General features: G+C 40.6%; 1 protein-coding gene across 1 annotated transcript in view; it reads left to right on the plus strand.

The window, feature by feature from the left end:
- Positions 1–2055: 2055 nt before the first annotated feature.
- sf3b3 (splicing factor 3b, subunit 3) overlaps positions 2056–15851 on the plus strand; it is a 28115-nt gene continuing 14319 nt past the window's right edge. The window contains exons 1-19 of the mRNA XM_041939397.1: positions 2056–2167; positions 2779–2920; positions 3787–3942; positions 4104–4274; positions 4925–5097; positions 5843–5984; positions 6835–6947; positions 7283–7420; positions 7512–7615; positions 7826–7991; positions 8081–8176; positions 9650–9722; positions 10763–10914; positions 11122–11277; positions 12561–12716; positions 13457–13600; positions 14061–14183; positions 14403–14557; positions 14831–15005. Of these exons, the coding sequence (XP_041795331.1) occupies positions 2851–2920; positions 3787–3942; positions 4104–4274; positions 4925–5097; positions 5843–5984; positions 6835–6947; positions 7283–7420; positions 7512–7615; positions 7826–7991; positions 8081–8176; positions 9650–9722; positions 10763–10914; positions 11122–11277; positions 12561–12716; positions 13457–13600; positions 14061–14183; positions 14403–14557; positions 14831–15005 (2463 nt within the window). The 5' untranslated portion in view covers positions 2056–2167; positions 2779–2850. The remainder of the gene's footprint in view (positions 2168–2778; positions 2921–3786; positions 3943–4103; positions 4275–4924; positions 5098–5842; positions 5985–6834; positions 6948–7282; positions 7421–7511; positions 7616–7825; positions 7992–8080; positions 8177–9649; positions 9723–10762; positions 10915–11121; positions 11278–12560; positions 12717–13456; positions 13601–14060; positions 14184–14402; positions 14558–14830; positions 15006–15851) is intronic.

Below are 15851 nucleotides of genomic sequence, written 5' to 3' on the forward strand. Positions count from 1 at the left end.
GACCGAGCTCTCCAGAACCGGACGAACACTAACCCGTATCCACACACATGTGCTGGCCTGGCTCGGCTCGGTTTGACTCGGCCAAATGTGCCGATGGAAAAGCTGCACAGGAGGCGGCGTCGGTTGGTGTGTTCCCGGGAGGGAAGGTCCTCTTAAACCCCGGCGACCACCGCCGTCACGCGGACTGCCATCAGCTACCACTTCCTGTTACACCTGGTCCCGCTTTTCACATTATAACACTCTGCGTGCTGTAAACCTGGAAATGATCTCATTTAAGAAATGAAAGAAAACATCTCAAAAATTAATAAATAAAAAAAACATCATACAGTTGTTTTTGTGACCATTTTACTTTTTTTTAGGATCCATTTTTGAATAATTTTGCTGTATAAACCAATACAGAAGTGTGTGTGTGTGTGTGTGTGTGTGTGTGTGTGTGTGTGTGTGTGTGTGTGTGTGTGTGATTCCAGTCCACGTCAATCCACGGGTGCTGATGTCCTTCACAAATCCAGTGTATTCAGTCACATCTCTCATTCTGACTGATATTTCTGAATGCAGGCACATGTTTCGTCCTATCTGAAGAATCCATTCATGAAAGTTCTCCATGAGCCTTTCAGCCCCTTAACAACCCCCCCACATACCATGGGTTGCACCGACTTGGCTGAAAAACTAACCACTGTCTGTGTGATAGACATGATTCACACCGATCATGAGGATATGAACCCACTTGAACTCACTTTATCCTCACTGTATTTTCAGATTGCCCCATCACTGAGCCATGTTGTGATAGTTTATTACAATATTAGGGAATGATTGAAAAGTTACAAACCTCTCAAAATGTGATGCAAAGACATCTTCTCTCACAACTCATACTGAAAAAGTGAGAGGTGAAAAATGTCAATGCTCCTCTCCAAATACCATACTGAGAAGACATTAATGCTAATGACCAGAGAACGAGAGTAAGAAACAAGTTATTCTTTCTGCCTACGGAACAAATGGCCCCTTACTTTCCTGTAATCAAATTCTGGCACTAAAATAAGTTCCTAAATAAAACACTTCTGTCCATAAAACCACACAAGTTACAAAGTTCATCATGGCACTGCCACAGAGCTCATTTTTCAGTGTGATATTTTAAAGTGTGGGAGACCCTATCATTCACAGGGTTTCCAAAAAAGTTCTGCTCAGTTTTCATTTTCTGGTTCACTCAGCACATTAGCTGGACCATGGAACTGAAAATCCATCAGGGCTGATATTAAGCATTGTCAAAATGATGGGTAGTCTCCTCTCAGAGAATAACCAATCCAAACCGAAAGCCAGCATAGCAATAAAAGTCAAAGGAGTGTGTCAGTAGTCAATAGTCCACTAGTCTTTTGAGTGTGTGTGTGTGTGTGTGTGTGTGTGTGTGTGTGTGTGTGTGTGTGTGTGTGTGTACCTGAGAAACAGAGGAAGAGAGAGCAGCACAGTGACTACATATTTCCAGACATCAACATCAGCTGTGGTTTTGCACCATCACAACTACCTCACCACCCTGGGGATGGATGACCCTGTCAGAAAAAAAAACCTTGTGTTCTGGTGTGAATCACACTATATGACTACTGATTCAATGCATTTTAGGTTGTGTTAACCCCATGAACCCCCTGTGATTAAATGAACAATAAAATCCACAACAAACACAACACAACACAACATAGACACAACAAATGTTTAGTATCTTCTTGTTCTAACATTTCCGTGAAGCTTCAGTGATGCTTGCACTGACCGTAATACTATATTATGGTGTTTTGGGCTGAAGTGTATAAAATAAAGATAAGCAAAAAAAACATTATCCGTATTGGTGTTGAGGTCTATGTCCAAGGAAACACAAATTGAAAGAATTGGATTTGGGCGGCATTTGAGTCCCTGCACTACATCAGGGACAAAGCAAGTAGTATACGTGCTGCCTTCTACTCATCTTGAGAACTTTGTTGACACCTGCTGGAGATTTTGCGCTACTACAGCATGTCTCAGATTTCTGTCAGGCGCGTGTGGGCCACCTCACATGACGGCGTTTTGGCTGATGAAGGACCCAGAAACGGCGGCTTATCGTCGGCTTCCCGGAGATGTATGGAAATTGTTTGTGTAAATGAAACGTTATCCATCTGAAATCAGAATCATCTTATCAAATACGCCGGTAAATATTTTATTCTACAAATCTAAAGCTTCTCCGCAGTCAAATGGACGTTGTATGCATATAAAGCGTGCACGTCGTGAGTAATATAGCAAGAGAATAACACTGACGGGCAAAAGTGGCGCTTTCAATGAATGGGCTCTCAGTCCGCTGAATACAAGTTAAGTGAGCTGTATAGGCTAACTGTGAGCACAGTTCTTACCAACGAAAAGTGGTAAGGCTAAGGATCGGTAGCGTTGTACTACATTGACTTTGCAATTAAGGAGCTAAGTTAGCTAACAGAAGTGATTTATGGATATCCAGACTTGCTAAGCGTAAAGTTCGTCTTCGAACTGCTAAGCTAACGCTAGCAGTTCTCGTCGGTCATTCGCATGTAAACATAACACCACGAGTTCAGTCCAGACCAACTGTGTGTCCAGCAGGTATTTTAATTTAACTACACTGTTACTCCCCGGAAAGTGCAGCTCAGCTCAGTTTGAATGGTATTTTTAAACAGTCAGCACGCTTTTAAACACGGACACAATGTAAAAGACCGCTCGTGTTCACAGCATTAACAGAAATATTACTGTCCGTGCACACAACCCCCCTCTTTGTGTTCCATCATCCCTTTATAGTTTTGAGCCGGGCTACGTGCTCCGTTTGCAGCTCCTGAACAACCTTGAGGGGAAGCCTCCGAAAAGGGAGCCATGTTTCTGTACAACATCACCCTACAACGTGCCACAGGCATCACTCATGCCATCCATGGAAACTTCTCAGGTGAGATCGCTGCCTGTCTTCGTTCCCTGTTTGGTTGGGTCTGTCCAGTCAAATTTCCAGTAAGGGTTAAGACCAGTGTGTGGGGGTCAGGTGGTCACTGTGATCACTGGGGCGGCTGTAACTCAGGTGTCCATCAATTCTAGAGTTGGTGGTACAAAACCTGGCTTTTCAGCTCCACATGCTGAAGTGTCCTTGAGTGAAACACAGAGCCCTAAATGGCTCCAAATGTGTGTATGTGTGAGAAAATGAATGTTGCTTTGTTGTTTGCTAAATGAATGTAATTTTAGGATATGTAATATTGGCCTGTCTGTTCACCAGTCTGTGTTTGCATTTTGTAAAATGATTTTCTTCTGTTTTGTTTTCTTCTGTTCGTTGGTTTAATTGTCTTACATTTTAAGTGGTTATGAGTTTCCATAATCATGTTGCTTATTTCTCTGACCACAGTCAGTGTAGGGAATGGAACTGCTGCAACTTTAAGACCAAAACAAGTGTACAATGTTGCTTTTTTGTTGGTTTGAAATAATTACATGCTGCAAATATCACTGAACTAAAGGTCTCACTATAACTGAAGTTTGATTGATAAAACAGAAAACTGCAAAAATCATTTAGAAGAGGATATACTTACATTTGTTGTCACCCTTTTGACACATCTAAATGAAAATAATTTTATTTGTTAGATTAAAAAATCGAATAGTTCATAACTTAGACACGCATACTAATGATCCTGGATTTCCAAAGCAATTTTATTGACCATTTCTATTCCTGGTGTTGAAACATAATACATATCTATCTTCGAGAAGGGCCATGCAGCATGTCCTTACAGTTCACAAGCTGAATGCTGAAAAGAGATGTTTATGTCTTGATAGGAACCAAGATGCAGGAGATTGTCGTCTCCAGGGGAAAGATCTTGGAGTTACTGCGGCCAGATGCTAACACAGGAAAGGTCCACACTCTGCTCACAGTGGAGGTGTTTGGAATTGTTAGGTCTCTGATGGCCTTCAGACTCACTGGAGGAACCAAAGGTATGTAGCCAAGGGTGCATGCGCGAGGACACACATGTTCAAACATAATTTTATGACCTCACAAGAATTATTTTTAAAGCTTAAGGGGGTTAAGCATTGTCATCTCATTCTGTGTGCCACCTTTATGTTTTGTATTAATACACATTCATGTGTGTTTATAGATTACATTGTTGTTGGAAGTGACAGTGGTCGTATTGTCATCCTGGAATATCATCCATCAAAAAACATGTTTGAGAAGATCCACCAGGAAACATTTGGGAAGAGTGGCTGCCGGCGCATTGTCCCTGGACAGTTCCTGGCTGTTGACCCAAAAGGCAGAGCTGTTATGATAGGTATGGATGATATCAAAGAGTTACAATGTATGTACGACTCAAATAGATGCAAGTTAGTGTACCTCCAGGACACAGTAAAATGTGTTAGTTTTATTGTTGTCTTTTGTCTGACACCTTTTACTAACATATATTAGAAACGGTCTACTCCATGTATTGTGCTAACACAATTAAGCAGTTTAAATTGTGCAAAGGTTTGTAGTTCTTATAAGCATTAGTATATAGTATATTAAAGTGCCAGTGTGTAAGGGTTAGAGTTCAGGCAGAATATTGCAGAAATGGAATATAATATTCACATGTATTTTTTCATTAGCATATATTCACATGGAAATAAGACTTGTTGTGTTTTGGTTACCTTAGAATGAGCTCTTTATATCTACAGAGGGAGCTGGTCCTCTATGACAGATTCTGCTGTATTGCACTGCCATGTTTCTACACTAGCCCAGAATGGACAAACCAAACACAGGCTCTAGAGAGCAAGATTGCAAGATTCATGGTCACTGTAGGTTCTACTACACACTTGGAAGGAGAGGGATGAGGAAACCTCATTGCAAGATGCCACTCAATCCTACACACTGGCCCTTTAAAACTGGATAACTGTAAATTGAATCAAATTAAGCATTTTGGATGCCTTTTGTCTTTCCCCTGTCAAGGAGCGATAGAGAAACAGAAGCTGGTTTACATTCTGAATAGAGATGCTGCTGCAAGACTGACTATCTCCTCTCCACTGGAAGCCCATAAAGCAAACACACTGGTCTACCATGTTGTAGGAGTTGATGTTGGCTTTGAAAATCCCATGTTTGCCTGCCTTGAAATGGACTATGAGGTAAGGTCCTGAAAACTTAAGATTATGCCTTTAAGATAATGCACACTGGCTTGGCTTGTAGGTGTGATGACTTTGTTTGACTGTTGTTGGAGAAAAATGTAACATCTCTGATATTTATTTTCAAATGCCATTCATAACAGGTGTGATTAAATTCCCTTTTGTTGCTGTTTAAAGCTGTCATTGAGCAAGAATTCTGTAATAACCTGTTCAGCATATTTATTATATATTTAATTCATGTGGTCTGATAGAAAAATAGACTTCTGCACCTCCTCTTGGCTCTGTGTTCAAGTTTTGGAAAATCTAGCATGCGACAGGAGACTTTGGCCAATCACAGGTCATTTCAGAGAGTCACCTTCAGATGGTGAAAGCCTGATTCAGTGGCGAAAAATGCTGCAAATTGTGATAAATTTCCAGTACCTCCTTTGCCTACAGTGTATAGTATAAAACACGCTATGTGCGCGTGTGCGCGTGCGTGTGCATGTGTGTGTGTGTGTGCGCCTCTTATCCTGCTCTCATGGCTGCCATTTGAACTCGTGGGTTTGGCGAGAGGGACTATGTGGAGTGATGCGAGGCAACAGAGAGAGGTGGAATGTTTTGCTTTGGCTTGCGCAGGTTTTGCCTGCTGCAGCTTTAATTAGTTCGAAGGTGCCACCACTGCCGTAGTGTCTGTCTGCACTGCCTGTGGCTAACGACGGAGTCATTTTGCGATCTGCTGATTCTGTATGTTGATATTTGCTCCTTTCAGGAAGCTGACAATGACCCGACGGGAGAAGCTGCTGCCAACACGCAACAGACGCTCACCTTTTACGAGCTCGACCTCGGTTTGAATCATGTGGTCCGCAAGTACAGTGAGGCTTTGGAAGAGCATGGAAATTTCCTCATCACTGGTAAGCATATGGATATGTGTGGTTGCACACACCAGGGAATAATAGGGCTGAACAGTTCATCAAAATATCGCAATACCCTAATTGCAGGAGCTACAATTTTTTGATACAGGTAAAACGTGTCAGAGCATACTATTGTAAATGAAGCATAGTGATGCTGCACAGATGCCCACAGATAACCTAACTGTACCACACTTTATCACATTTGATTTTTTTTCTCTCTTGCTCGCGGTGTAGCACTGCAGGCACTGTGAATGACAGTGTTGAAAAATGGCTTCAGGGATGGCTCCCGTGGTGGAAACAATATCGCTAAAACTCTACTGGTGGACACAAGGGCTATAAACAAATATTCTAAATTCAAATGTATATTTGATTTGCAACACTACTGTGGTGGCTGTGCTGAAAGCACTGCATAATGGACAGGAGTCACAAACCCAGAGTTTCACTTGTGCTGTAACTATTGTTTTTTTTATCTGGAAATCATTCAGCCGTAACTAATGGAAAAGAAGAGGCTATAATATGCAGTTTTTAAAGATGTGTTTTCAGAAGAACCTGTGTTTGGGCATGTTTGTAAGACATCAAACACTGGCTTGTTAGATTTGTGTTTTCATTATCAAAGTGATTTTTTCCTGTCTCTTCTCTGACTAACACTGGAGAAAGTGGACAAAGATTTTCCATCTATGATCTCAGTACAGATTTATCAACACAGTAGCACTGAGTAAAGAGCAAGTCAAAGTAGTAAAGGGGAACTTTGAATTGAGAAACAGAGCAGCCATCCTGCTTTTCGATTGCAGCTGTTTTCAAGTAATCATCATTAATAAACAAGTCCCACTAAATGCTTCTCTCTGTCTAGTCCCTGGTGGTTCTGATGGGCCCAGTGGAGTTCTGATCTGCTCTGAAAACTACATCACTTACAAGAATTTTGGAGACCAGCCTGATATTCGCTGTCCCATCCCACGGCGCAGGGTGAGTCAAACATATTGAAAAACTAAGCTTGATGTGCTGGCTTTGGAGTATTTTTACTGCAGCTTCCTGTGACTGAGTATGGCATCAGAATATGACCCTTTTCTTGACTGTATGGATTTAAGATATAATTTAATGAGTAGTAATGTAATCCAGCACGATGGTTTCAAATGGAAGGACACCCCCCCCACCACCACCATTTGGAATCTGTTACAATTCAAGTCATTACACCCACTCCACTTGTTTTTTTATGTGTGTCTGTTTTGGGTCACTTTTTGTCTCTGTATGCACATTTATTTTTATTCTGCTCCCTTTTCTTTCTCTGCCCCATCCTACAGAACGACCTCGATGACCCGGAGCGTGGCATGATATTTGTCTGCTCGGCCACCCACAAGACCAAGTCCATGTTCTTCTTCCTGGCCCAGACTGAGCAGGGAGACATCTTTAAGGTTACCCTGGAAACGGATGATGAAATGGTGAGTAAAGATGAAGGAAGGATAAAGTCAGTTCTACAGAACGTTAGAGCACAAGAATGCATGTTTAAAAAGGGTCTGTGTTGTTTCTCAGGTCACAGAAATCAGGCTGAAATACTTTGACACGATCCCCGTGGCAACGGCCATGTGTGTCCTGAAGACTGGCTTCTTGTTTGTGTCTTCAGAGTTTGGAAACCAGTAAGTCCTTTGTTTTGGATTACTTTTGGTTGAGCACAACTTTCATCCTTTATGTACTTTTCTTTAAACCTTCAGATTGGTATGAACATATCCCCAAAACTCAGCTTGGGGCCATAATTCTTGTCCATTTAGATTTTGCTTTATTTCTGTTGTGCTGTTTTTCCTCCCAAACCTTTTCCTTCTGTTGTTCCACCTTTTTGTTTTCTTTAGTTACCTTTACCAGATTGCCCACTTGGGTGATGATGATGAGGAGCCTGAGTTTTCCTCTGCAATGCCGCTGGAGGAAGGAGACACCTTCTTCTTCCAACCCCGCCCCCTAAAGAACCTTGTGCTTGTGGATGAACAGGAGAACTTATCACCCATCATGTCCTGTCAGGTCAGTATGTGCGTTGGTTTGCACTTGTGGCCATAAACTGGGCCTCCCATTTCCTTGCTGGCTTACACTTCCCTTCCTGATTTTGTCAGATTGCTGATTTGGCCAATGAAGATACTCCACAGTTGTATGTTGCCTGTGGACGAGGACCACGGTCTACTCTGAGGGTCCTAAGACATGGACTGGAGGTACACACACACACACACACACAGACACACACACAGACACACGTAACAACATAACATGCATGCAGGCACCCACAGGCGCCCACACACAGCTGACTGAAAGGTGATGAGTTTCTTCTCTGAATAAAAGCTTAAGAGTCTGTAAATCACACACACATGATTTCAGCACAAACACAAAATCCGGTGTTATGAGGCCGTTTTTTTATTTCGGCGTCTGTCTGTCCTGTATATTTTTTTAGAAATCTTAATTTTTAAATGGTTCACCTTATTCCCATGGTCACCTCCTACTGCAATAGAGTAGCTAGCCAATGGAGGCTGGTAGGGAGTTAAGGCAACAAAATCCAAAATTTGTATTCTTTCTTAAAAAAAAACCCCACACAAGTTCGAACCATGCAAATATCTGTCTTTGCGCATTTGTCCATAAGAGGGAAAGTGACACGAGAGACATACTACTAGTGTATTATTTCAACCTAAAGATCTACATACCCACACACTGCAAAATAAACAAATAAAATAATGTCTTATGCCGTGTTATTGAATTATGTGCTCATTTCAGTTTTGACCCACTTCTCATTTCCAATCAATGAAAGTGACGTGTGCAGAGTTTCCAGTTGGTGCCGGTCCACATGTCTTAGAAGATTTCAGTGTCCCAGACAAATGGGAGAAATTCCACTTATCTGATTATCGTATATTCCTATGTTTTGTGTGACTAATGGAGACAACATTTTTGAAGTTTTGTCAGTAGAGAATGGGATTGCTGCAGTCGGCAGACTGGAAACAGGCTGCAATGTAATCCCTCCATGTGTTTTTGCTCTGTCCATGTATGTCCACTGAAAGTGTTTTGCCACTGACAGGCACAGATTGTTACAATAATGTCTGACAATGTTATGGAAAGGATCCTTGCAGAGCGGGACCATTTTGTTGAAGTGTAAGATCTGTTTTGTTAAACCAAAAACAGCTGTTGTATCGCTCTCACTAAAGCCACCAGACTCCGTTAACAAATGTCACTTTATCATCATAAAACGCACTTCATTCAAACAAGAAACATTCTTGGATAATCTTTTCAGAGTTCCAGCAATTAACCACTAAAATATAATTCAATAAAAAAACAAAACAAAACACTAAGCAAAAATAACTTCTGTCTGTCATTCAGTGCAGCTGCTATGGCAGTGCTGTTGAATATTATGTTATGTTTACAAAAAAATCAGTACATTCAAATTTAGAATATTAGTTGACAGCCCGACTGCAAAGTCATTTGAACTGGTAATGAATGTCAATTGTACCCTTACCTACCAGACAAAGGGCAGATGTGGTGGGTCAGTGGGTGTTAGTGGGTTTTTTGTCCGGTCATAACTCATTAACAAGCCCTTAGTTTGTCCTAATAAGATGTCCTATGTGATAAATATTAAATCCTTTTTGCCTCCTTTTTTGTCATTTGTTCTTTCTCTACTATCTTCCCTATCTGTCTCTTATCAGGTATCAGAGATGGCTGTGTCCGAGCTGCCTGGTAACCCCAACGCTGTGTGGACAGTACGCAGACATGTGGAAGGTAATACACTTCCTGTCTCAGACACCTTTTATCCAACCTCTCATGAACCAAATGTACAATGTCAGTTTACAGTCAGTAAAAGACAGACACCTGTAGAGACTGCGGTTTATGAGATGATTCGTGACGTTTGACCTTCTGACAGTCCACCCTAAGGCTGTCAAAATGAATGAATTTCACTGTAAGGATTTCTTAAAGGATTTCCTCACACTGAAGGCAAATCAGATTTGTTTCTCAAATCAGATTTTTTGGACATATTAGCAATATAAGGGAACACATCTTACATATATCTTAACATATATCTTAATAACAAAACCAACTGAGCTTGTGTTGCAGTATAAAGTGTGAAAGCAATGTGAAAAATCAAATGGGTGGGGTAGAAGACTTTTTTGTTGGTTCTTGGAGCCAACAAAGCCAAGGAATATGGTAGTTACTGCATGTAACTCTATTTCTATGAGTATGTGCGTCAGCTGCTATCTTCGTGTTATCACATCCACAGTAAAGCACATTTTTAAAATGTTAAATAAAATTGAAATGTTGATAGTCTACATGTCAAAGTATCCTTGGGCAAGATACTGAACCCCAAATTCTCCCAATGCTGTGCCATTAGTGTGTGTGAATGGTTAAAGCTCATAATAGCTACCATGGTATGATTGTGTGTGTAAATGAATCAATTTGTGTGGTAAAAGCGATTTGAGTGGTTGTCAGACTAGAAGAGCTACATACAATCCATTTACCATTTACAATTTCACATTTCCTTCCTAGAATAATATAGAAGAATCACAAAAACCCATTAAAAAAGGGGGCTATTCTTTTGGTCCAGTGTAGTAATACAATTTGGTATTGATTTGAAGTCACTGAGTAACATGAAACTAAAGCTGTTGAAAAAAAATTTGCTCTTCAAATGTTTTTGTAAAGTAAATAACTTGGTAAATAACCGGGTTAAGTCTTTCCTATTTGTGTGTCCGGGCATTTGCCATTGCTGTTCAACCTGTTTTCCTAATCAGTACTCCTCTGTTTGTCTCTATTCCTTTTTTCATTAGATGAGTTTGATGCATACATCATTGTATCTTTTGTGAACGCTACTCTGGTTCTGTCCATCGGGGAGACTGTAGAGGAAGTGACAGATTCTGGATTTCTGGGAACAACTCCCACTCTCTCGTGCTCACTGCTCGGTGAAGACGCCCTGGTGCAGGTTGGTGCGATGTATTACTAAGGGCATTATCTCTAAGAGAGTTTTAGATGTTTGAATGTGATTTTTTACCTTGAGGCATCAGTGACAGTTAAAGTGTGCAGAATATCGTTTGCAAATAAGAACATGTTAAATACAAAGTGATACCAACAATTAAGCCTCTTTGAATTTTATTTCTTCTGCTCTTTCCCTCCCTGCTTTTCTATACAGGTGTACCCAGATGGTATCCGCCACATCCGAGCAGACAAGCGTGTGAATGAATGGAAGACTCCTGGCAAAAAAACTATTGTCCGCTGTGCTGTGAACCAGAGACAGGTTGTTATCGCGCTCACTGGAGGCGAGCTGGTCTACTTTGAGATGGACCCGGTAAGAAAGTCAATGTTTCTGTGTGTGTAGGAGCCATGAATGAGTTTGAAGGGATTTTTCTAGGTGTGTTGGTTGAAATATTTTTGAGCGCTGTTTCCTTTGATCACTGTGATCACTTTGATTGTGAGTTTGTGCACGGTATCATAAGTTGATTGTTCTTTTTTGTAAATAAAAACCAAATTCATATTCACTGCAGAGAAAGTGACAAATTTAAATCTGATTTAAACTAATATTGAAGACTAAAACTAAATTCATCTCAGGTACCATAATAAACATAGGAAGGGACTGAGATGACTGAAAATCTGTTTACAAATCTGATTCCAAAAAAGTTGGGACACTACGTGAAGTGTAAATAAAAACATAATGCATTCATTTGCAAATTAAGTCTGTTTATGATGATTTTGCAAAGTCTTCCTGAGCCCATGTAGTAATATCCTTTATACAATTGTGTTTCACAAAGCAGTGAACCTCACCTGGTCCTTGCTTGTGAATAGTTTAGCCTTTTGAGCATGCCCCCTTTCATACCTATTCCATACCATGGTACTTTTGTCTGTTGCCAGTTGACCCTTTGCTAAACCCCTTGTGTCAGGAATGACCCATTCACTGCGCTGTGTCGATCTTTGAGCCAAGACGCACCTATGTCACAATATAAAGCAGTAATAGCAGCTCAGTCCTGCTCTTTGTTTTGGGGATGTTCACACTTTAGAAACTGAAGCCAAACTTGCCTTGGATACCATTACGTTTGCCAAACTCATGGCTTATTCCTCATATCCTAAGAAAATGAGGAACACTGTTTGAAAATACGAACAGCTACCTTCTACACATTACATGGATCAAAAACTGCCAGTGAGGATGCTGATGTTATGCTTGGGATTTGTAGCACTCGTCTCAGTCTTGTAGCATAATATCATGTGCGCAGCCATCAAGTACTTAAGATTCTTTTACAGGGTTGTTGTTTTAATATTAATACTCACAGAGTTTAAGCATTAGCATACATTAGCTAGTTAAATTATTATAAAATCTGCTAGCAAGATCCTTTTAGCTGACAAAATCCATGATCATCAGCCAGAAATAAGAAATTCAGAATAAGCATATATTTAGAAAAATCAATAAAGCTGATCAAGTAAAACATTAAATATATTGGTTTTGTACTTTTTTCAAATTGAGTATGTTTCAAAAAGAATAAGCAAATTATCACAACCTGTTATTTATGTCTTACGCAGCGTCCCAGCGGGGCTGTAGTAATGCTGTTTCTCTTTTTCTCTTGCTCTTGCTCTTGCTAGTCTGGTCAGCTGAATGAGTACACAGAGCGGAAAGAGATGTCCGCAGACGTGGTTTGTATGAGCCTGGCAAACGTACCACCTGGTGAGCAACGGTCACGATTCCTGGCCGTGGGACTGGTTGACAACACCGTCCGAATCATCTCCCTGGACCCTTCGGTATGAACAGAAGCACTTGTTTGTTTCAGAGATAGACCCTTCAGTAGAGAAACTGGCACCTCTGTGTGTTTGAGTAACCCAGTCTAAAAGAAAATGGTCACAACATTTTAGTACTTCAGTATTATCATTGATCAGAACTTGTCATTCCAGTCACGCGTTGAAAACCTTGTTCCTAACTTTCTTCCCCACAAATATATTTGATTTCGTCAATGTTTTTACCTTTACTGGACATACACATACTCTTTACATATATGTGTAAAAACCAATACCAATTTAACTTGCGCTCTCACAATAGTCTACATGTTGGTCAGAATCAGGCAAATAAGCTTTTAGATATGTTCTTCCATCCTGGAATAATATACAAAAGGATCTGAAATTGTAAAATGTAATTGCTTGTCAATTTTCACTGAAGTCACTTTGAAAATTTCACTTGTGTATGTGTCAGTTTGTGCTTATGTCTTTTTCTGTTCTTGAGTTACATTTCGTGTGTAGTGTAGTAGTTGTAGTTGTATGTAGATATCTACATGTTAATTTCCCACCCTGCAATCTCTAGTTATTGATTGTTCCCAGAAGCAAGTTGCTTGCAAAGTGCTTTAGAATGTGCATACAAGTAAACACTTTTAAGGAAGAGGGTCTGTATCTAAATATTTGTATGTACACTTTACTGAGACTGTTTTGTATGTTGGCTACCTTCATTATCATGAAATGGTCTTAACCCTCTGAATCTTTCTCGTGTTCAGGACTGCCTACAGCCATTGAGTATGCAGGCTCTTCCAGCCCAGCCAGAGAGTCTGTGTATTGTCGAGATGGGAGGGGTTGAGAAACAGGATGACCTTGGAGAAAAGGGAACCATCGGCTTCCTTTACCTTAACATTGGTCTTCAGGTGTTCTTTCTTACTCACCAAAGTCATTCCAGAAATGTTGCTTTTAAACATGTAACCTGTAAATTTACTGTATATGTTTGCAGTGGCTCAGATTGATCTTGTGCTAAGTGGTAGATTCAAGAATACAACTCTGAATATGACGTTTTGTATATGCCATGAATTACAAGTAAAGAAACATAAAACAGTATGCTTGGTCATATCAGTGAATCTGAAGAATATTATGGCCAAGAATGTCTGGGACAACCTGTGATACCTTACCAGAAGTCCAACCAAGAGATGTAAAGTTTTAATTAGTAATTATGAATTGATATTATGGGCTGTCATTGATAAACGTAAAAAGGTTATTGTCTGGTTACAGTTTTTGAGGGCTAATGTGACAGTTTATCGGGATGCTACATTTAGATCGTGTGCGTATGTGTATACGTGTGAGTGTAAATGTTTGATTGATCCCCTTTCTCAGAACGGTGTGCTGCTGAGAACTGTGCTGGACCCAGTGACAGGTGACCTGTCAGATACCAGAACACGCTACCTGGGGTCACGGCCTGTCAAACTCTTCAGAGTCAGGATGCAGGGACAAGAAGCTGTATGTGGCTCAAACACGTACTTATAATCAATATACAAAAAGATACGAACAATGCTAATATAACTCCAACTTATTACAAAATGATACATTTGTTTGCTTTCATATGAGTATTTTAATTTTAATAAATTGAATGTCTTTTGGCTGTTGATCAGAGTGAGGAATCTTAAAGCTTTAAGCTCTAAGCTCTCATCAACTGTCTGTATCTCTTCTAATTGACAGGTTCTGGCAATGTCCAGTCGCTCTTGGCTCAGCTACTCTTACCAGTCTCGCTTCCATCTGACCCCACTGTCATATGAGACTCTGGAGTACGCCTCTGGCTTCGCCTCCGAGCAGTGCCCTGAAGGCATAGTGGCCATTTCCACCAACACACTGAGGTGCGGCAGCTCTTTTGTCTTGTTAATTTGAAAGTTTTGAAGAGTTTTTGGAAGGTCATAAGAAGTCTCACATAAAGAATGAAAATGCTTCATTATTCAGCCCTGAGACAGTTATTTGTACAGATATCCTAGACTGACCTGTAAATGAAGTGTCTGTGGCAGGACATACAGACAGCTCTCCACTGAGGCACAAAATCCATCATCTGTACCACTCAAGTTAAAAATGATTTGTAACTGTGCCTCCTATGTCTCTTCTCACTATCTGTATGGCAGAATCTTGGCTTTGGAGAAATTAGGAGCTGTCTTCAATCAGGTGGCCTTTCCTCTGCAGTACACTCCCAGGAAATTTGTAATCCATCCGGAGACCAACAACCTCATTTTGATCGAGACTGACCACAATGCCTACACTGAGGCAACCAAAGCTCAAAGAAAGCAACAGATGGCTGAGGTATGAAATGCACTGTCAATGAGATGTTGGTGTAAAGATCCTATAGGCAAAGCTAAAATCTGCTCCTGGTCCCTGACAATAATATATTCATTAGCACAGCAAGATGATCTGTCACATAAACTGTATAAAACAATGGACAAAGTGTCCGTAGTGTGAAGGACAGTGACAATGGCCTGTTGTTGCTATCTGGGCAGTCCCTGACTCTGCCAAACTCCCAGCTAATCCAAAAAGTAAGAGAAAGAGGTGGAGCGTAGGTGAAGCTCATGTGGGCCAAATGAAGCCCAGTTAATAAAACCTAGCAGCTACCTGTGTCTCACACCAGCTATGCCTATAATTATGCAGACCTAAACAAGTAAGCTACATAAAAATTAATTCCCTGTACAGTTGGGGAAATTCACTATAGAGAATGAAACCCTTTTTTTTAATAGCTGGCTGTAAACATGTTTATTTCTGCTGTAACGTTGTGTATTTTAATATAGGGGTCAGTTAGGACAGACTCACTTTCGAATCCAGCCTCAAGTGGCCTTTCGAGGACCGGCAGTTATTTACACTCCTGATAGGCCTTAATAGGCTTCAAATGAGTAAAGTGATTAGCGCACACAAATAGGGAGAGAGTTTTCCAGCTGTTGTGGGGACACTTCCTCAGATGGTGGGAGTAGATGGAGACTTTTGTGTTGGTTCTTGGAGTCAACAACAGAGAAAATGGTGTGTGTTGCTTATAATGTTACCTTACACATCTTTGTATTTCCAGAGTCGAGGAAAATAGTAGTTAGAGGGATCAGCTCCAGTTCTATGAGTATATACATAGCCCTCTACTTGCATATTATCGCAGTCATAGTAAAGTAT

The sequence above is a fragment of the Chelmon rostratus genome, chromosome 6, assembly GCF_017976325.1.
Source record: "Chelmon rostratus isolate fCheRos1 chromosome 6, fCheRos1.pri, whole genome shotgun sequence".
Classification (NCBI taxonomy): Eukaryota; Metazoa; Chordata; class Actinopteri; order Chaetodontiformes; family Chaetodontidae; genus Chelmon; species Chelmon rostratus.